At 42.4% G+C, this 22,351-nt stretch overlaps 1 protein-coding gene across 1 annotated transcript in view; it reads right to left on the bottom strand.

The window, feature by feature from the left end:
• MYO3B (myosin IIIB) overlaps positions 1–22,351 on the bottom strand; it is a 279,760-nt gene that overhangs the window by 33,883 nt on the left and 223,526 nt on the right. Inside the window, exons 30-32 of the mRNA XM_069985142.1 lie at positions 21,293–21,407; positions 16,188–16,245; positions 3,456–3,531 (exon numbers count right to left, since the gene is read on the bottom strand). Coding sequence (XP_069841243.1) covers positions 3,456–3,531; positions 16,188–16,245; positions 21,293–21,407 — 249 coding nt within the window. The remainder of the gene's footprint in view (positions 1–3,455; positions 3,532–16,187; positions 16,246–21,292; positions 21,408–22,351) is intronic.

The raw sequence follows: 22,351 nt of genomic DNA, 5'->3' as shown, positions 1-22,351 counted from the left end.
TAGCGGCTCACAGTACACAGGCGACCTTTACTATCTAATATCCATAAGGAACTACAGTAAATGAATAAAAGTGCTGGATACCCCCATTATCTCCACTTTGCATAAGCTGTCTATACACATAGGGTAAGCGTCAGCTGTAATTCTAAGCATGATTTAGTGGGTTGAATCTCATTGTATGGTTGGATGGTATAATTTTCTTTTTTATTTGGCTGATCAAGTCCCGTTGAGTGGCAGCAGAAAGGGGAAACACAGGCCCCTCTACTGCTACCAATGTTTGTGTCGGGAACTGCAGGGCTGTCAAGAACCACTAACAGAGCAAGAGGTGATAGAAAGACAGAGGCTGCCACACACAGCGATCATGTCAGTCAGCCCTCCCAGGAACTGTATATAAGAATAGAGAGAACTAAACCCTACTCTTTATATTGCTGTGTGGCAGCACTTGATTGCAGCAAGAAATCAGGAACTACAGGGCCTTAGACAGCCTTGCAGTTCCCAATACAAACGTTTGTGGCAGCAGAGGGGCCCGTGCCACCCCTTACTGCTTCCACACAACATAAGTTGAATGTTAGCTAAAGGATTATGCAATCATTGTCCAGAGCAGCAGCAAATTTCCATAGAAAATCTCTCCTGCTCTGGACAGTTTCTGACATGGACAGAGGTGGCAGCAGAGAGCACCGTGTCAGACTGGAAAGAAAACAACAGATCCTGCAGGACATACAGCAGCTAATAAGTATGATTTTTTTTAAAAGAAGTAAATTACAAATCTATATAACTTTCTGACACCTGTTGATCTGAAATATATTTAAAAAGATTATTTGAAAAATATTTTCCCTTGATAATACCTTAGCATATGCAAAAAATAGCAGTGTAACAAACAAAATAACAAGATATACATGTTAGACTCACTATACCCTGATACAGACTTTTCGAGTGAGGGTCATCAGACACATGACAACTTTATACTTTAGTACACGGGTACCAGGACACTGCATCTTCAATAATTTGCATATCATCTGTCTACTTAGTATTAATAAGATTGCAGTTCCATAAGATTCAGTACTGACCAGAAGCGAGGGAACAGCAAGGATTTCTAATGGTAAGTATATTAACAAGTTGGGTTTCTTTCTTTAATCCCCAGCAATCTCCTTTACTCCTTAGACTTGATAGGCTCTCAAGGCTATTAGTAATAGCCTCCGAGGTGTACACCAAACCTTTATGCTTTCCCTGAACACCTTCGTATTTTCCTCCTAAATGAGATGATGGCCCATGTTAATTATATTTTGATATCATATTAATATTCTTATTTATCCATAGCATGCAATTTTGATTATGTTCTCATTACTTTTGATCTTCATTTCTTAAATTACATTAAGCAGCAGATCCTTCCTCCTCAAAGTTTCATATTACGTATGATTAGTGCTGGAGGCGAAATCAGATCGGAAGCAGCGCTAAATTCCATCATAACATTGAAACAAGTTCATTAGCATCATTTTGATACAGCCAAACAGCCGCAGGCTATGCGAGCTCTTCTTCTGTCCACATTTTCATCGTGCCCATAATGATTGGCTTCTCACAGTGTTCCGACAATGATCACTTTTGATAACATCATTACTAGCTTTAATAGTACTAGGCCACCAAATTAGATCTGTGGTCAGTTGACCTATATCATGGGTGTCAAACTGATGGCCCTCCAGCAACTATAATTCCCATCATATCTGGACAGCCAAAGTAAATAATTGTTAAAGGAGACCTGTCACCCCCTGTGCCAGGACAGAGCCCGGCCGATCCCCCGATGCAGACCCATATACTTACCGCTTCCGAGAAGTCCCGCCCCTGGACCCGATCCCGCCGTCGAGATGTCCCCATCCGAAGCCGTGCGCGTGCTCACCAGATATTCTGGAGACGTCATTCTCTATGGGTGTTGGGCTCATCTCTGGTGAGCGTGCGCATGGCTTCGGATGGGGATATCTCGGCAGCAGGACCGGGTCCAGGAGCAGGACTTCTCGGAAGCGGTAAGTATATGGGTCTGCACCAGAGGGTCGGCCGGGCTCTGTCCTGGCACGGGGGTGACAGGTTCCCTTTAAGGCCCTATTACACCAGGTGAGTATTGGCCATATTTGCCCAGTCATCAGCCGTTACGGACGATAATCGCTTGGCTTAATAACTCCTGCCATAAAGCAACGATCAGCCGACATGCACAATGTTGGCTGATCCTTGTCTTTCAACATGTTGAAAAATTTCAGAACAATAATGATGGTCTGTTGACCGTCGCCCTGTGCAATAGGAGCAGCGGCAGCAGACCACCACTATCTTTTATGGGCTCCCTGGTCAATCTAACGATCATCCAGGGAGCCCCTCCAGCAGCCCCCCCCACACGCTTACCCGCTTGCTGTTGGTGTGTGTAATAGTGCTAATAGCAAGTGGGAACGAGGAGCAAGCGAGCGCTGATCTGTCAGGTGGGTGCTCGCTTGCTTTTCACCATTGGCCCGTGTAATAGGGGCTTTAGACTGCACTTTAGAAATATCCCAATGACCTTACCGCACACAGTGCATGAGCTGCTGCAGCCAATCACTGGCCTCCGCAGATTTGCATATGATCGTGGAGTCCAATGACTGGCTGCAGTGATCCTTGTACTGTACCCTTTACGTTAAAGTCACTGGGGCAGGTCTGCGGGGCAATCAAGAGGGGTGACATGGGACTCGAATTGTGCAAAGGAAAAAAAATCCTGCCATTCCCTACTAGCTTGTCATTTTTAGAAAAGGGACTAAAAACCCACTGAGGGTATAGATTTTGTGCAAGAAATTCCAAGGTGGTATTCCAATGGAGTAGACTCCAAAAGCAACTGCTGATGGCTTCTAAATTATATTTTAAAAGCAAGGTACCAGAATTGATAAACGGAAGTGTGGGCCAACAAACCTGAGATCCGAGCTGGTAGGGTTCATGCAACGTTAGGCCTAATACAGGTCAGAACAAACAGTGATCAAAAAATTAGGGATACAAATAATCTTGTTCTAAGACCAAGTCTTGCAGTCGGATTAGTTATATAATCAGAGGTGATCAGATACAAGCTGAGCACTGATCAGCTGAGATAGGGGGGCTTATTCCCACATCCTGTATTCCACGGAAACTACGGACAGGGAAGACCTGTAGTGGACTCTTTCCCCGCCCAGCATTATGTATCAATATGATACCAGGAGCAGGGAAAGTGTTTAAATCTTTAGGGGGGCACTGTAATGAATCATGTGACCTCTGTCTCAGAAGGGAGGGGGAGGACAGAGGAGTGGAGACAGAGTGGATCAGGAAATGAGGATGTGCCGCAGACAAACCGACCAATTCATGTAATAGAACCTAACAAGCTTAGATCATTGGTGGAGATTCAACAGGGTTAAATCTTTCTTAACCGGAGTTCCCTTCGTAAGTCGCCACTAACATGAAGGATTGAGGGTATAATTTACCTGTACTTCTGCGAGGTTGACGGATACTGCAATGCTGTCTACCTCTATCCACACGCATGTTTAAGGCATCGTAATCCTTAAAACAGAACAGAGAACATGTACATTTATTAATATTTTTATTGAACTCCATCCTAACTGAATCCACAAACCATTAAAAGCAATACCTCCCAGGATCCTTGGTCTCACTATGTCTGTTTGGCAGATGGAAGGCTGAACTTTGCTTTATTAAACTGTATTGAACATTGCGCTTTATGCACCTTTGTGCACCTTCATGCAATTTATTTCAAAGTGTCATTTTTGTTTTTTAAATATTCAGAAAAATTGGTATCAGATACAAAACATGTGACCCAAGTAGAAAGTAAAAAGAACCACACCTTCTGAAATAAAAGTTCTGAATGTGCGGAGTTCATACAAACCACTCAGACCTGTGTATATATGCACAGGAATGGAAGAGACCAAACATCTTGAAATTTTAAAAAGTAACAACTATAGTTGAGCAAACTTAGAACATGCTTGGGTTCTACTGAACTGGGGTGTGCAGCATTTGATTAGTGGTGGTTGAAGAAGTTGGATGCAGCCCTAGAGAGTCATGGGCTGTATCTATGTTTTCCAGGACATCCTAGGCAGGGGCATAGCTAGGATTCACAGGGCCCCATAGCAAAAATTTGTAAGGGCCCCCCTCCCCTACGCACAACACAAAGCACTGTGCATGCGCATATATATATATATATATATATATATATATATATATATATATATATAGATAAAATGTTGTTTTAAGAAAGTAATTTCTAGAAAACAAACATATACACGGCGCTGTACTTAGAAAAAAGCCCACTGGATGCATCAAGGCCAAAATTATCTCTGAGAAGGGCGACCGATGATCGCAGAAACATGTTAGATGTTTGACCTGCATGAACTACGGCAACTACTACAGTGACGTCACTGCTACTCCGTGGAAAACCTTTGGATTACTCACCGCATGCCGAGAGTTGGTAGTAGTGGAGCCACCGGCCGGGGCCCGCTCCCAACCCGACACCTCAACAACTACAACTACTGAAAAGATACAGAAGAATCGAGGATACTATACTACATCACAAAACTACCAGGTATTCAGCAGTATAGCTATATACACTAAGGATACGTAAACTGCTGGAACGAACCATTTTCACTATTTACTCTCGTACTTTACACAAGATATTTTATGTTAACATTTTTATAGTACAGTATCTCTCAGGAAATGTTTTTTCCATCATTTAAGCACGCACTGTAGCGCTTTAAGTATATATATATATATATATATATATATATATATATATATATATATATACACTACCGTTCAAAAGTTTGGGGTCACCCAAATAATTTTGTGTTTTCCATGAAAAGTCACACTTCTTCACCACCATCTGTTATGAAATGAATAGAAAATAGAGTCAAGACATTGACAAGGTTAGAAATAATTTGTTTTTGAAATAACATTGTTTTTACATCAAACTTTGCTTTCGTCAAAGAATCCTCCTTTTGCAGCAATTCCAGCATTGCACACTTTTGGCATTCTAGCTATTAATCTGTTGAGGTAAGCTGGAGAAATTGCACCCCACGCTTCTAGAAGCAGCTCCCACAAGTTGGATTGGTTGGATGGGCACTTCTGGCGTACCATACGGTCAAGCTGCTCCCACAACAGCTCAATGGGGTTCAGATCTGGTGACTGCGCTGGCCACTCCATTACCTATGATAGAATACCAGCTGCTGCTTCTGCTGTAAATAGTTCTTGCACAATTTGGAGGTGTGTTTAGGGTCATTGTCCTGTTGTAGGATGAAATTGGCTCCAATCAAGCGCTGTCCACTGGGTATGGCATGGCGTTGCAAAATGGAGTGATAGCCTTCCTTATTCAGAATCCCTTTTACCCTGTACAAATCTCCCACCTTACCAGCACCAAAGCAACCCCAGACCATCACATGACCTCCACCATGCTTAACAGATGGCGTCAGGCATTCTTCCAGCATCCGTCCACAACACTTTTTTCCAGTCTTCCTCTGTCCAATGTCTGTGTTCTTTTGCCCATCTTAATCTTCTTTTATTGGCCAGTCTCAGATATGGCTTTTTCTTTGCCACTCTGCCCTGAAGCCCAAAATCCCGCAGCCGCCTCTTCACTGTAGATGATGACACTGGTGTTTTGCGGGTACTATTTAATGAAGATGCCAGTTGGGGACCTGTGAGGCGTCTGTTTCTCAAACTAGAGACTCTAATGTGCTTATCTTCTTGCTTAGTTGCGCAACGCAGCCTCCCACTTCTTTTTCTACTCTAGTTAGAGCCTGTTTGTGCTGTCCTCTGAAAGAAGTAGTATACACCGTTGTAGGAAATCTCCAATTTCTTAGCAATTTTTTCGCATGGAATAGCCTTCATTTCTAAGAACAAGAATAGACTGTCGAGTTTTAGATGAAAGTTCTTTTTCTGGCCATTTTGAGCGTTTAATTGACCCCACAAATGTGATGCTCCAGAAACACGATCTGCTCAAAGGAAGGTCAGTTTTGTAGCTTCTGTAACGAGCTAGACTGTTTTCAGATGTGTGAACATGATTGCACAAGGGTTTTCTAATCATCAATTAGCCTTCTGAGCCAATGAGCAGACACATTGTACCATTAGAACACTGGAGTGATAGTTACTGGAAATGGGCCTCTATACACCTATGTAGATATTGCACCAAAAACCAGACATTTGCAGCTAGAATAGTCATTTACCACATTAGCAATGTATAGAGTGTATTTGTTTAAAGTTAGGACTAGTTTAAAGTTATCCTCATTGAAAAGTACAGTGCTTTTCCTTTAAAAATAAGGACATTTCAATGTGACCCCAAACTTTTGAACGGTAGTGTGTATATATATATATATATATATATATATATATATATATATAAATCCGCTTTACTGCTGGTGCACTGATAACCCCTGACCTCTACACGGAGCTCTGCACATTTTCCTTTCCTACTTGATTGCCAGCTGGAGAACAGAGGTCAGAGGTTATCAGAGTAGTAAAGGAGAGATGTCTGTCTTCTGCTGGTTAACCCTTTTTTTATGTTGCAGCATGTAAGTAAACATTGGGTTACTTACACACTGAAGTACATAAGGGGTTAAGCAGAAGGACACACGCCCTTACCTTCTCCCCTGGGCCCCTCTCCTGCACGGGCCCCATAGCAACTGCCTACCCTGCCTCTATGGTAGCTACGCCACAGATCCTAGGGCTCCAACTTCAGCAGCCACCGCTAATCAGATGCAGCATGTTTGGACAAACTCGAGCGTGCTCAAAGTTTGCTATACTCTAGTAACAACCTATAAATGGCAAAAGTAACTGAAAAGTAAAGATTCTATTAAACCGGGTGATCTTAAGTGAGCGCCGACCTGTCTGGTCAGCACTAGCTTACGCCTCATTCCCTGCTTGCTGGTGTCGCTATTACACGCGCCGACAGCGAGCAGATAAGTGCGGGGGGGGGGGGGGGGGGGGGGGGGAGAATTTTAATTTGTGAATAAAATACAAACTACAGAAGTCACATTTTAAAAGAAAAAAATAAACCTATGAGATGGGTTGACGGATCTATCTCAATGTTTATTGAGGCGTGTACCTCTGTTTTTAAGTGTCCCTGTCATGTTAAAAAAAAAACCATTGAACATGTCAGGTTATTTCTGGAAGGTTTCACTAGACAAGGTCAATTATAACTCTATGGAGCGGAAATTGCAGGTAGCAGAGGCGTGAAGAGCAGAACTGTGCACTTCTCCTCACTTGTTCTAATGATTGATGAGGGTCTCAGCATTGTGACTCCGGTCAATCAATTCAGTCAGTCAGATTATCAACATTAAAGGGGTATTCTGCTCAAACATAACTTTTGATATGTTACTGGCCATGGTGAGACTAACAATTCATTCCATACTTGTTATTATCTATTCAGTCTCCTTTCCCAAGTTCTGAGCTGCTGCTTTCTGCTGAAGACACAAAATACTGTGTGTGAGCTTTTATCTCTGTCTCCACCTCCTCCCTTCCGAGGCGGCTGAAGTAAACAAGTCCCTGGCAGGCTGTAGCTTCACCTATGTAGTTTCTTTGTGATGCTGGGAGGGTTAATCTGAGGTCAAGTTGCTGATGAACGCACTGTGATTATCCCTCTCGGCATTACAAAGTTGCAGATAGGGACTTGTTTACATTAGCTGTCTGGGAAGAGAGAAGGAGGAGGAGACAGAGAGAAAGGCTCACACATAGTATTCTGTGTCTTCAGTAAGAAGTAAGATTTACCAAACTCCAATGTAAGAGGTCAGTCATAACATTTTCAGATTCCCCTTAAGAAATCTTGAATCTTGAGACTCTGGACTATCCCAATTTGGAATTACTTTTACAAGACAAAATGAGTTGATGACCGATTTGTCTGATTGGAGTTTGGTGATACTTACTGTAGATTTATCTCACAGTTTGTCACTGAGATTTGTTTCTATATAAAAGCAGGAGACCATTGTATATATCATATTGCAGATGCTGAGGAGTCTCCTCCTAAATAGACAGGGACGTCAGTCAGTGTAAGTGCTGACAGAGAAGAAGGAAGGCGATCTGTGGCAGACTGCTCCTGCAGGAAGACATGAGGGGCGCCTATGTAAAAAAAAAAAAAAGTCACACTTATTGAGAGCATAAGGGTACTATTACACCAAGCAATTTTCTGATGACTAACGATTAACGATAAACGATCTTAAACGACCGCTAAGTCAAACGACCCAAAATCGTTCGCCCAAGTACACGAAACGATGATCGTTATTTATGATCGTTCTTGCGGTCGTTTAGTCGTCGCTATTGCGTACGTTTCAGCTGTGAATTCTTATTCCACCGAACGATATGCGAACGATGAGCGAACGATCAAACGATAAAAATAGGTCCGGATCCTATTAAACGATCAACGATTTCTCGTTGGTCGTTTAATCGTTGCCTGCTATTACACAAAATGATTATCGTTCAAATCCGAACGATTTAACGATTTTTCGAACGATAATCGTTCCATGTAATACCACCCTTAGAGTATGGAGATTAACTGAATGGCCTGGGATGGGCATTAGCAAATATTTAAGTACATTGCTGTATCAGAGTATGACAGAACTGTCATATATCTATTCAAATACACAGATTTATATACAGTGCTCCCTCTCCATAATGTCACACTGCATCACACCCCTAAAGAGGCAATTTCATAATTTAAGTGGTTCTCCAATTAAAACTGACCTGTCCCCTATCCACATGAGGCGAGTGCTGAGTGCTGTACACATCTCTCTCCAGCAGCTCCATAGAAAATGAAGAGAGCCTTGGGTCATGTAAGTTTTAATCGGAGAACCTCTTTAACAAACCTATCAGTATGTTTTAGGAGTGTGGGGTAACAATTCTCTAATTCTTGAGTAAAAAAAAAGTAAAAGAAACCAAAGTGCCTTAAATATTAGAAAAAAAGGTACTCACCTACTCAAATCCCCCACTGCTGTTTTTCTGACTGTCCCCGTCCCTGCTATTCAATGCTCTCTGTTGATGTTTGATCTTTTCACCTAACATTGACCACAGTATTGACAGTATCTGGCTGAGTAGGAATCTCTTGCATATTTGTACCTCACTAGAGATAATTGAGCAGCAGGGAACAGCAGTGGTGAGGTATCAGGTAGGTGAGCATAACTTTTATTTTAAAATTTTAACGCACCCTGACCCCTTTTAAAAGTTAAAAAGAAATAACTAGCAGAACATCTATGACTCTGTTCACACTGCGTGTTGCACGCTGCTTGTGGCTTAAATACAGACAAAAAAAAAACAGAAGGTGCAACAGCAACCCACAGGTGCAGGGGCTTACCTTATATACTCCTCCCAGCGTACACACGGTAAACACCTGCTCTGTAGATATTAAAAAGTGAGGATCTTAGCAAACTATTTGATCAAACAGAGTGTACCATGTCGCCACATTAAGGCGTCCTCGAGACACGGTCCCTACTCTAGCATTTTCACATTAGCAATGGCCTCTTCTGGGCTGAATAAGCCTACAACTGGGCAGATAGGAGCCAAATGATCTCTTTTATAGCAGCCTTGGGACACGGGTGGAGTGCAAGCCAACAGGAGGTAGCCACACCCCCCCACATTCAACAGAAAAAAAGAAAAAAAGAGATCATTTGGCTCCTATCTGCCCAGTTGTAGGCTTATTCAGCCCAGGAGAGCCCTTTTAAAAGTTGTTTTTGGCCAGACACCCCTCATCTCCCTATCACCTATCTGCCTGGATAGATTTCCTTTAAGGAGCCATTTGCAGTTAAAACTTAATCATGACCTGTGCTCAAGGTAGATGATCAGTATTAAATCGATGGGGTCTGACACGAGGATTCCAATACATCACCTGTGTGAGAACCATATCCAGAAGAATTCTCTGTGTGCTCAGGTACTACAGCCCAACTCCTATTCACTTTAATAGGACCTGAGATGTAGTAACCCAGCACCACCACTACTTCTGGCTATGTTAAGTCATAGTGTAATTAATGATGCGATTAATGCTATGTTAGTACTAGCTGCAGATGTTTTTTCTTTACAAGGTACGCTGCAGAATCTGTATAACAGTATACTGTTTCTTGTCAGCTTCTTGCACCTGTCTTCTGGTACACTACCAATTCCAATGCAGCTTGAGTATTTGAATGTTTGCAGGGTTCTATTCCTAATAGCAGAGTTAAGTTCTCTCCAAAGATTGTTGCCATTTTTTGTTTTTTTTCTTTCTCAAAGTTATCTAGAATTAGAACAATATACATCAGTAGCTTTATTCCGAAAACAACACCACCCCTGTCCTCAGGTTGTATGTGGTATTACAACTCTGCTACATTCACTTTAATGTAACTGAGTTGCAACATCACATACAAACTCAGGACAAGAGTGGCGCTATTTCTAGAAAAAAACAGCTATATTTTTGTAATCCTGGATAACTCCTTTAATCATTCTTGTGTACTTTTGGGCGCAAGTTTGAAAGTTCTTCAGTGGAGAATGGGTAAAAACTTTTTAATAATTAAATATTATTTATAAATATATATATATATATATATATATATACCTTTCGATAAAAGTCATTGTCAGGTCTCATTTTAAAGCTTTCTTTTTGCCATAACGTTCCTAACATTCAAGTTTATTAGCGTTAAATAAGCCATAGAGAAAGTTATTATAATATGAGGGACTCGAAACGAGAAAGGAAATGACTTTTATTATATTACTATGTATAGGTAGGCCTGCTAATTTCTGTAATTTCATGGATGGAAAACAATTGAAAAGATTATATTAAAAGATAACAATCTCAATTGTGTTGAGTAACCAATATAAAATACAAAAATTTACTATGCTTGTGGGAAGGAGGAGATGATGTTAGTGCACAGGATGATCAGATCTGTGATTACTGGGGCTATGTATACTAAGTATATAGTGTTAGGTGTACACATTATTTCATCTTTTCATGTCATAGCTTAAATAATACAATTCCTCTCTTTTAAGAGGGGACAGAGAATCTAGAACCATGAACCCAAAGGCGACACTTGCAATAGGGACACATTACAGCTTGACTACCTATATAAGGAGAGTTAAGGCCCTATTACACAAAGTGATTATCTGCCTTTATTCGTTTGCTCCCCTGAACCGCCCCGTGCAATAGGGGCTTAAAGTGACACTGCCCCCCCCCCCCTTTTGCATTATGACTTCTCTACTCTACACAGGTGTAAAAGTTAAATTTAGCAATTTTCATACTTTATTTTATATCATACGTCATGGTGCTTGTTCCAGTAAAAAGTCATCTTCTATCATCTGCAGATTGTGCTACCTGGGCGGGCTTCACGGCTGCAGTGCCACGTAGCCCCACCCACCTTGCAACAGTAAGTACTGTAAATTTGCATAACCATATGCTTAGCCACATATAGTAAGTATTACTATAAGTAAGTATTACAAAGGAAGAGGTTAACACTCTCACAGTGTCGGACTGGGGTATCTGGGGCCCACCAGAGGAAATGACCCTGGGGGCCCACCAATAAAGAACCAGTGAGAAATGACATGTCAGTCAGTGTTAGTGCAAGTTCTAAAGCTGGGAGCCCACCGGAGGATTCTCCGGTCTTCTGGTGGGCCAGTCCGACACTGCACTCTCATAGTTCTTATGTTCCCTGCTGCTATCACTACAGCCTCTTGTTTTATTTCTTCAGTCCTCTGATATCTAACCTGTGTGTGACACCTCTGATCCTGTCAGTGCTGCTACACAGACCTTTATCTATTGCTAAGCGTTGGAGCTGAGTTTTTGCAGGCCACTAATAAGCAGTTATCCAAAACATGGTAAGGGGGGGCCTCTGGGCCCCCTGATTTATGGGCTCAGTCCCAACTGAGACCACTGTGACTGCTATAGCTACTCTTTCAATCTATTATTTGCAGTAATAACATATGCAGAAAAAGCAGTAATTCGGCCGATTATCGCTCGGTGGAATAGAGAAAACGATCAGCCGGCTGATCAATTATTTAAACCCAAACCTAAAATCATCGGTCACCCACCGTGCATCGCTTCGTGAAATAGTGGTGCGTGGCGGGCGACCGACGATTTGAGAAGCAGCATACATTACCTAGCAGGGCTTCTCCTCCGCTCCGTCTTCCTCCCCGGGTCCCGCAGCACAGCATCAGCTTCGGTGCGGCCTGACTGAGCTTTCAGACCGCTCAGCCAATCACTGCCCAGGACCGCCGCAGCCAGTGATTGGCTGAGCGGTCTTACAGCTCAGTCAAGCCGCACCAAAGCTGATGCTGTACCGCGGGACCGGGATGAAGATGGAGCGGAGGAAAAGCCCTGCTAGGTAATGTATACTGCAAGGTCTGCAAGAACATCGGTAACAATGTAACAATGTCCCTGCAGCCCTCGCTAAATGATCATCGGGCCGTGGAATAGGCCCAGTAAATGAGCGCCGATCTAGCAGATCGGCGCTCATTTATACTGTTGATCGGGCCCGTGTAATAGGGCCCTTACACTGGGTATGGATCAAGTAGCTGGGGGTGCATAAGTTATATCTCAAGTCACTGGTACTTAGGGCTCTATTACATGGGACGATTATCATGCGAAAAATTGTGAAATCATTCAAATTTAAGCGATAATCGTTCTGTGTAATTGCAGGCAATGATCAAAAAATCGTTCGTAAGTTGTTGATCGTTGATTTAGATCTGAACCTAAAATTATCGTTAATCGTTCGCTGTAATTCCACATTCGTTCGCTCAAGTTCTGGATTTTTCCACTAATCGTTCAGTGTAATTGCACATTGTTCATTGTTTTCCTGGGATCAGAAGGAGTAAACGATCATAGTAACGATCGCAATAACAATCGTAGTAACGACCGTAACTAATGACCATCGTTCTGTGTAATATGGTGAACGATTTCAGGTTAAGGGTCCATTTACACAGAAAGATTATCTGCCAAAGATTTGAAGCCAAAGCCAGGAATGGATTTGAAAAGAGGAGAAATCTCAGGCTTTCCTTTATGACCTGATCTCTGTTTATAGGCTGTATCTGGCTTTGGCTTCAAATCTTTGGCAGATAATCTGTCAGATAATCTTTCTAAGTAAATGGACCCTTATGATAAACAATCTCGTTTGCAATCGTTTATTGTTAGTCGTTAATAGTTAAAATTCACTCCTTGTAATAGGACCCTAAGAGCTGATTTCAGGCATCTAACCCATCCAGCTAGAACCCTACTCTAAAGAGTGATTGAAACAATGCTGAAAATGGGACAACTGGTCTTCAGATGGTTCTCATTAATAGACATGGTTGATAGCCTAAAGAGCATTTATTTTCAGTTTACTTTTAGGGTACGTTCACATTTACCGGATCCGCAGCAGATTTCATTTAAATAACTGAACACAGCATCAAATCTGCACCATCAAATCTGCTGCGGATCTGCTGCAGATCTGCTGCGGATCCTGTAGGTGTGAACGCACCCTTAGGGTACAAACACACACACCGTATACGCAGCGTATTTTCTGCTGCGATACGCAGATCTAAATAGCTGAACACACCATCAAATCTGCACCACCAAATCTGCTGCAGATCTGTTGCGTATACGGTGTGTGTGTTTGTACCCTTAAAGTGTCCCTTTCATTAGAGTTTTCAGACCCTTACTGACTCTCAAAACAGGCAGGGAGAAGCGCACAGATAAGTGATTCTCTACCTGGCTTGCTGCCTTTTCCATTTCGATCCTGATTTACTAAGTTTGTCTGGTTTTCAACAATCCTACATATCAAACAAACAAACAAACAAACAAACAGAACTTTTGTGTCCTATTGCCCTTAGTAATTATTCCATTAGAACAACATTAGTTAATCAGCCCCATAATGTAGCTCTTCTCATACAGCGAGCGCAATATACTGTCCGTGCACTATTATGATGTCGGGAGGTGCGAAACCCTGCGGCTGTGTCAGTGCAGTCGCCATTAACTTCTGAGGAAGTTCCCAGTGGGGAATGGAACGCATAGGGAGCTGTGGACCCCCACATGGACCTTCTGATTATTTGGTGATAATTTGGTCATTTTCTGGTTATACCTGCCCTTACTTGTTTTGCACATCTCTTGTTAGTTTTTCTACCTTATTATCATTGTTTACAATAGTGGGGCACAGTTATCACTTCAGATTTATTGGTTAGACATGGTCCTTGCCATTTTGGTTGCCGGAGTGTCCTGGGGACTTTTACCCATATATAGTGGGGCCCCTTGATGTATTTTGTGTGTTTTAAGATGTTTTTAACTGTTCATGTCCCAGTGTGATGTTTGTTATTTTGATTTATGTAAAATAAAGATACATATATTTTTTTTTATTTTGTTTGGTGTGCCAGTGAGTATATATGACAGGCCATTCTTTTTGTTTGGTTAGTATAGTAGCATATGGTAAAGTGTGAAGATGGCACTCGTGGTGCTCGTTGCAGGTAAATCCAAGTACAATGTAGAAAAATGCCCGGCACTCACCAAATCAATAATATGCTTTTACTCACATCCCAATGGGCATATTACAGTCATAGGCTATTTTCACACTACGTAAGCTACGTAGTAATCACGGTTGTTGTTGCCTATTTGCAACAACGGCCGTGATTTTTACGTAGCTTACGTAGTGCTGCCTTCAATGGAATCCCAGCCGGAGTGTATACACATGGTATACACTCCGGCCGGGATCCCTAGCGGCGCCGCGAGAAACTGACGTCAACCCTGTCAGTGCTTACAATGAAGCGCGTGGCTCCAGCCGCACGCTCCATTGTGAGCGATGGGGAATTTTGATGTGGGCTTGCACAGATGCGCCCGCATCAGAATTCAGCGGCGCTAAAGATTATCCAGCCGCTACTGCAGAACCGGCCGTGATGATCTTCTCAGACACTGGCCAGTCCGTGCCAGGTCACAGAACGACCGGTGTCTTACAAAATATGAACATGGCCCTAGGAAGCGTTTTGACATGCATCCAAGGCTTGGTGACGAATTTTGTCCTATGACTTCAAGCTGCTCACTGGAATCTGAATAAAAGCATATCATTGATTTGGTGAGTGCCGGGAATGCCTCTACATATTACAGTAGTGCAAACATTTATACAGTATGGGAGCTTCAGCATCATAATGAATGCTGATGCTGGGACCTCTGCGGTCCGGTCCACAGAATACAGTATTTTGTGGGCATGTAAATGCCTCCTAGGGCTTTAATGCTAAAATGCCTATAAAGTACCTACCTGCTGTAATAAAAAAAAGAACATTTAGCAAAAGGAGGATTTTTGATCATCATTCAAAGGCATTAAGCTATCATAGACGTAAGCTTGTGATAACAGCACGGACCTGAAGTAGCGGTGCCCAATGATCAAAAAGATGAATAAATGTAAACATTAACGTACAGAGAATAAGTCGGCACTTTGAGTGGAAAATCCATAGTGGCAGCAGCTTGGAAGCTTGTTAACTCCACTTACCCCACCAAGACAACCTAGCACTCAATGGAAATAGTTAACAAGTAGCTGATATGACCGAGTGTTTTTGAGAACTAGCTCCTTTAAAAAATATTTTTATAGACTGAAAATCTCAGAGCACAATATGCGCTATACCCCCCCCCCCCCTCCACCCTCGTGTTTCATTTGTATCAGCAAAAAGCTATAGGAAGGTATTAATCTGCTTAACATTTCTAAGTACATCATCCAGCGGATTTTGATTTTTTTTTTTATCTTACATATGCTCTACAGAGTTACTGGCAAAAAAACTGTACATTTTCTTCATTTCATCCTTTCAACATCAAATGGTAAGCAGCAAAAATTGGATCAAACTTCAAAGCTTGTACTGTGCTCCAAGTCACAGAAAGACTCCTCCATTTCACATATTGAATTCGAGCAGGATATCAAAGTGCTACCAAAGAACCTGAGGTCTTTACTAAAATAGAGGCTGTAACATCTGTAGCTAAGCGGAGTGCACAGACACACCACCTCGGGGAGCAGCTCGCGTTTTATTCTCCGCAGCAAATTTTCAGCCTTTTGATACTCTCTTTTCACTGTACCTCCCTGTCTTTCCACAGAACTCAAGTTCTTAGCAAGCGGGGCTTTTGTCTCAGAGACTTCAAAACATAACTAACGGTTTCATGTTCACATGGTTCAGCCAAATAGCCGTGAACACGACTATGAACAGTAGACAGAGGAATGCGGAGTAACAATGCCGTGTTCAGAGCCGGCACGTAAGACTACCTTCTCCAAGTGCTGGTCCGGGCTGCCCGTGAAATGAGCGGTGTCACAATTCTCTTGCCTGGGAGAACAGAAAGGGGATAAAGTGATTTATTAGCGAGGAAATACAATTACTCAATACATTTACTTTGTATCAAAGTCCAGGAAATGGGACGTTTTATGGACTACATTTATTTGTGTCCTCATGCTGTAGTTAGGTAAAGTTTGTTGCACTGTACAAACATAGGATGAGATGGAAAAGTTATACAAAGCCTTAACCTAGATCGGCCCTCCAGCTGTTGAGAAACTACTTTTCCCATCATGTTGTAGCTTGGCTGTTCAGGTATGATGGGAATTGTAGTATTAAACAGCTGGAGGTTTGCGAGTTTAACACCAGTGCCCTAGATGTGCAGAGGTCATGTCAGCTTATAACAGATGACATGACTAGGGATGATGTAAATGCTCCTATAAATGTTACCTGCCTAACCCAACATGAAGTATGGTGACAACTTTAAAACAATAAAATCTATAAAATACCGGGCCCGGAAGGCATCCATCTTAAAGTTTTGCAGAAATTAAGTATTGTCTGAGACAGACCTTTATTCCTAACAATTAAAGATTCTATAATGACAGGGATTGTTCCATAAGACTGGTGCATAGCTAATGTGGTGCCAATATTCAAGAAGGGGTTAAAAAGTTATTCTGGAAACTATAGGCCTGTAAGTCTAACATCTATTGTGAATAATGTATTGGAAAGTTTTGCAAGAGATGCTATACTGGAATATCTTAATGAAAAAATGTTATAACACAGCACAAGCATGGGTTTATAAGGGATCGGTCCTGCCAGACTAATCTGATTGGCTTCTATGAGGAGGTCAGTTATAGAGTGGACCTGGGGAAGGCTGTGGATGTTGTGTATCTGGACTTTTTAAAGGCATTTGATACTGTGCCGCATGAATGGTTGGTCTGTAAAATGAGGATGCAGGAACTAGGAGAAAACATATGGGTAAGTAACTAGCTGAGTGATAGGAAACAGAGGGTGGTCATTGATGGAACATACTTAGATTGAGTTTTAGCTACTAGTGGGGTACCACAGGGGTCAATGTTGGGTATTTATCTTTTTAATATGTTTAATGACCTTGTAGAGGGGCTACAGAGTAGAATGTACATTTTTGCAGATTATACTAAACTGAGTGAAGTAATCACCACAGAGGATGATAATATCAGATTACAGAGGGATTTGGAGAAGCTGGAGGCTTGGGCAGATAAATGGCAAATTAAGTTTAATGTGGATAAATGTAAGGTCCTACCCTTGGGCTGTATAAATAATAAGTACAGATATATGCTAAATAATAAAACAATTGGTAAAACTGCTTCTGAAAAGGACCTGGGGGTATTGGTGGACAGTAAACTCAACTTTAGTGATCAGTGCCAGGAAGCAGCTGCCAAGGCTAATAAAATAATGAGGTGCATCAAAAGAGGCATAGATACTGAAGACAAGAATATAGTTTTGCCTCTTTATAAATCACTGGTCAGACATAGAATACTGTGTACCGTTTTGGGCACCAGAATATAAAAACAACATGACGGAACTGGAGCGGGTGCAGAGGAGGGCGACAAAGGTCATTAAGGGAATGGGTGGGTTACAGTACCAGGAGATTAAGCTTGGGGTAATTTAGTTTAGAAAAAAACTTCTTAGGGGCGATCTGATCACAATGTGCAAATATATGAATGGACAGTACAGAGATCTTTGTAGTGATCTTTTTATTCCTAGGTCTGTAACCATGACAAGGGGGGCATCCTCTACGTCTAGAGGAAAGAAGGTTTCACCACCAGCACAGATGCAGATTTTTTTTTTTACTGTAAAACAGTGAGACTATGAAACTTTCTGCCACATGATATTGTCATGGCTGATTCATTAACCCTTAGGGGACACAGCCAGTTTTCATTTTTGCGTTTTCTTTTTTTCCTCCTTGTGTATATAAGGCCATAGCGCCATTTTTCCACCTAGAGACCCAGATGAGCCTTTATTTTTTGCGACACTAACTGTACTTTGCTATGGCAGATGTAATTTTTATCTAAAATATGCAGTGAAACCAGAAAAAAATTTAATGTTTGGTGAAATTGAAAAAAAAAAAACACGCAATTTTTTTTATTTTGGGGGGGGGGGGGAATAAAACACTTTTATCCTTTGTCCTTTGGTCTATGGGGCTGTGTGGGGTGTCATTTTTTGAGCCATGATGTATTCTTTCTGTCTGTACCTTGATTGCGCATGTTTGACTTTTTGATCGCTTTTTATTACAATTTTTTGAGATTTGATGCGACCAAAAATGCACAATTTTGCACTTTGGATTTTTTTTTACACTTAAGCTGTTTACCGTGCGAGATCAGGAATGTGATAAATTATTAATTCAGACGATTACGCACGTGGTGAAACTAAACATGTTTATTTATAAAATAGGAAAAGGAGGGGGGGTGATTCTGACTTTTATTAGGGGAGGGGATTTTGTATTAATAAAAAGACATTTTTTTTTACACACATACTAGAAGCTCCCCCTGGGGTTTGGGTTATGCGCCCTGGGGTTAGGGTTTGTTCCCCCTGGGGGACTTCTAGTATGACTGCTCTGATCTCTCATTGAGATCTATGCAGTATAGATATACTGCATAGATCCATGAGATAGGCATTCTATTGCTTTCAGCTGCTGCAGCCGAAAGCAAAAGAATGCCGAGCCAGGATCAGCGCCATTACGGTGCAGACCCCGGCCAGGTCCGCGATCTGCCCACTAGACCACCAGGGAAGGCGATCATCAAGTATTTAGATACAGCTATCAACTTTGACAGCTGCATCTAAATACCTAATTAGCGGACATGGCGATTGGACTGTGCCCGCTAATAGCCGCCGTCCCAGGCTCCATATAGCACCCAGGATCGCAACAGTTCAGAGCGGGGTCGCCGCGCGACCCCCCTCTGAACTCCGCTAGCGGCACCGTTTAGTAATGTCCTGGTGCAGCTAAGGGTTAAAATTTCAACATATGACCCTAGGCAGATACAGAGTGCACCATACTAGGGAAAAAATACAACAAGTATGGCAATCAAAATAAATCCCTACATCACCATTCCATGTATGACTTTTTATAGTGCCTTATTTATATATGTTCAATACAACAAAACATTTTGAGATGGTAAAGATACCACAGTGCTTCCCCAAAGGAGGAAGAAACAGAGCACTCAACCTACATGCCTTCTTACGCTGGAGTATAGGAAGATTTTCCCTTACGTTTCTTTTGGTCTCATATGGTCAGTGACATCTACAACCCCAAAGGCTGAACGTCAGGTATCTATTAGAAATGAGGGCAACTCAAGCATGCTCGAATCCGGTCATTTGAATACCGATGACTGTGTTCATGTCCTTCAGGACTCCGTAGGGCTACATCCAACTTCTTCAGCCACCGGTATTTAAATACAGAATGATTGGATTTGAGCATGCTCAAGTTGCACTCATCTGTCATTCCTATGCTATCAGTTTAAAGATTTGTATATGTTGCAGTGAAATGATAGAATCAGGGATCAAATCCCAGGAAATGATAAAATGACCGCGCTGTTCCATCATTTCCCTAGGGAATTGATCAAATCACTGACTCCTTTCAGGGAAATGATGGAATGAACTCTATCATTTCCCCCTGTGACATAGAATTCGCTTACCGTATTGCTGCTCTGCTCCCCCCGGCCTGTCCGCTCTGCTTCCTATCCTGCCTCTGCGCATCTCTGCTCCCCATCCTGCCTCCGCAGCCTCTCTGCTCCCCATCCTGCCTCCGCCGCCTCTCTGCTCCCTGTTCCACTCGTTTCCCCTACTACGCGCCTCCCACTCCCCCGACCTGTCCGCTCTGCTCCTCATCCTGCCTCCGCCGCATCTCTGCTCCCCATCCTGCCTCCGCCGCATCTCTGCTCCCCATCCTGCCTCCGCCGCATCTCTGCTCCCCATCCTGCCTCCGCAGCCTCTCTGCTCCCCATCCTGCCTCCGCCGCCTCTCTGCTCCCTGTTCCGCTCGTTTCCCCTACTACGCGCCTCCCACTCCCCCGACCTGTCTGCTCCGCTACCCGTCCGCCCCTGCCGGCATACGCCTGCCGGGAGGTGTGCCACTCCGCTCCCTGTCCACCTCCGGTCCCGTGCAACAGGCCTCCTGCTCCCCCAGCCTGTTCGCTCTGCTCCCCGTCCACCCCAATGCTGTATGACAGCCGGGAGGTGTGCCGCTCTGCTCCCCATCCACCCCACCGCCATATACCTGCTGGGGAGGTGTGCCGCTTTGCTCCCCCCGTCCGCCTCCGCCTTCGCCGCAAAACATAGAGCCAGGCGACTCCTTGATCATTCAGTCCCTGATTTCCCTGAAAGGGGTCAGTGATTTGATCAAATCCCTGGACACGACATCCTCAGTTTTAACTGGATGAACAATTTTGTCAGTAATACCAGTTTTATGCACAAGGCAATTATCATGAAATTTGGGTAAACTTTTTGAGCAATGTACTTGTAATAAGCGACACATCACTTATTCTGACATCTCTGAAATGTTTTACACTTTGCAGTTCACAGTACAAACAGAGAATTGCAGCACCTAATCTTATGGAAACAATGGGACATCTGTTGCACGTGTTTTGTGGCATGAATTTTGGTACACAATGCATGCTGAAATATAAGGGACAAAATGCCTGGTCTCAGTACCCATTTAATAAGGTCATTTTTTTTTGTGGAGTCGCTCCTGCAATTGATTCAATGTGCACTTATGGAAGCTGAATAATATTCATCTGTATAATGGGAATTAGATTTCCATAGGATTATACACATAAAGGTATACCAGCAGCTAAGGAACGTTCATGACTTTTCATTAGGAAATTACCATTCATGCAAAACCTTAATATGCTTGTTCATCTATTCCTTTATTTTTCCAATCAAAATCATGAAATACTGTATAACTCCAATGAGGCATAACTGGCAGTACGCCCCATTTACTTGGATTATAAGTTCTTCATATACTAACTGTTGTACAGTTTAGGTTATATAGTAATGGCTAAATGTTGGGGATCCTTATACTGTGTTACACTTTGTATTACCAGTATTTTCAGCAGTTTACTCACCATTCTTCATTGCTGTACATAGCGCATGTCCTGCCAAGTGATCCATCCGTGAGGGTAACCGGTTTGCTGTTCCTCAGTACAATATAATTCTTCCTGGCTACATACCCCTTAAATGCTATATAAAGAGACAACAATAGTTAATTTGGGCCCAAATTCTTACACACTATTCTATACAGGCATAGGGATAACTGTGCTCGGCTTTGGTAATAGCCGATCATTATACAGACATACTTGTCTTCCTAAAATCAGTTATTGACTTAGAAACCTCTTTATTAGAAATGCTAAGGTGATAAAAAGAGACCTTCATCTGCTATAGAGAGCTCAGAGACATATCGATTGCCGTTCCTGCTGGTGGAGGAGCTGCAGTATCCTATAGGGATGAGCTGTTAGGGTAAATTCATATATTTACCATCACCATATAGAAAAATCTACATCACAAGAGCATGTATATTTTGTAGGTTTCTGCCTTTGTTCTTCTGTGACTGCTACTTTTTCAAGCACTCACAAGTCAATGTTGAGACAAAAGTGCAATTATTTTACAAGCATATGCATTTCTATGTACATAGTGTTTTTTTATAGCACATTTAGGCCATGTTCAGATGTTGTATAACAGTGGCCATGTCACAGAACAGCTGCTGTGTGTGAAGTTCAGTACCGGCCGGATGAACATCACTTCCTTTTAATTGGAATGCAGGCACATTTGGGTGTGCCTGAGTTCTAATTAACCATAGCAGACAATGTAAAGTAGGTCCGGAGCCACACTTTACATTGTCCGCACAGTGTATTTTTGACGGACGCTATCCAATGAATAGCGGCCACACAAAATAGACATGTGAGTATTCTGTGCGGCAGCATGTAATCCTGGTGGGGGTGTATACAGTGTGTATACACTTCGGCCAGGATTACATAGTAGTGAATGCAATTGGCCACTGTGATTAAACAACGGCTGTTGTTGCATCAAAAGGAATTTCGCCAGAGAACCCCTTTAAGATATATTTACATGCAAGTCATGGATGTGTGACATCAGTGGCCTAGTTCAGGGCCGTGAGGTCCTTGTAC

The sequence above is a fragment of the Dendropsophus ebraccatus genome, chromosome 9, assembly GCF_027789765.1.
Source record: "Dendropsophus ebraccatus isolate aDenEbr1 chromosome 9, aDenEbr1.pat, whole genome shotgun sequence".
Classification (NCBI taxonomy): domain Eukaryota; kingdom Metazoa; phylum Chordata; class Amphibia; order Anura; family Hylidae; genus Dendropsophus; species Dendropsophus ebraccatus.
The sequence above is the reverse complement of the archived record's forward strand: the minus strand, read 5'-3'. Positions and strand labels throughout refer to the sequence as shown.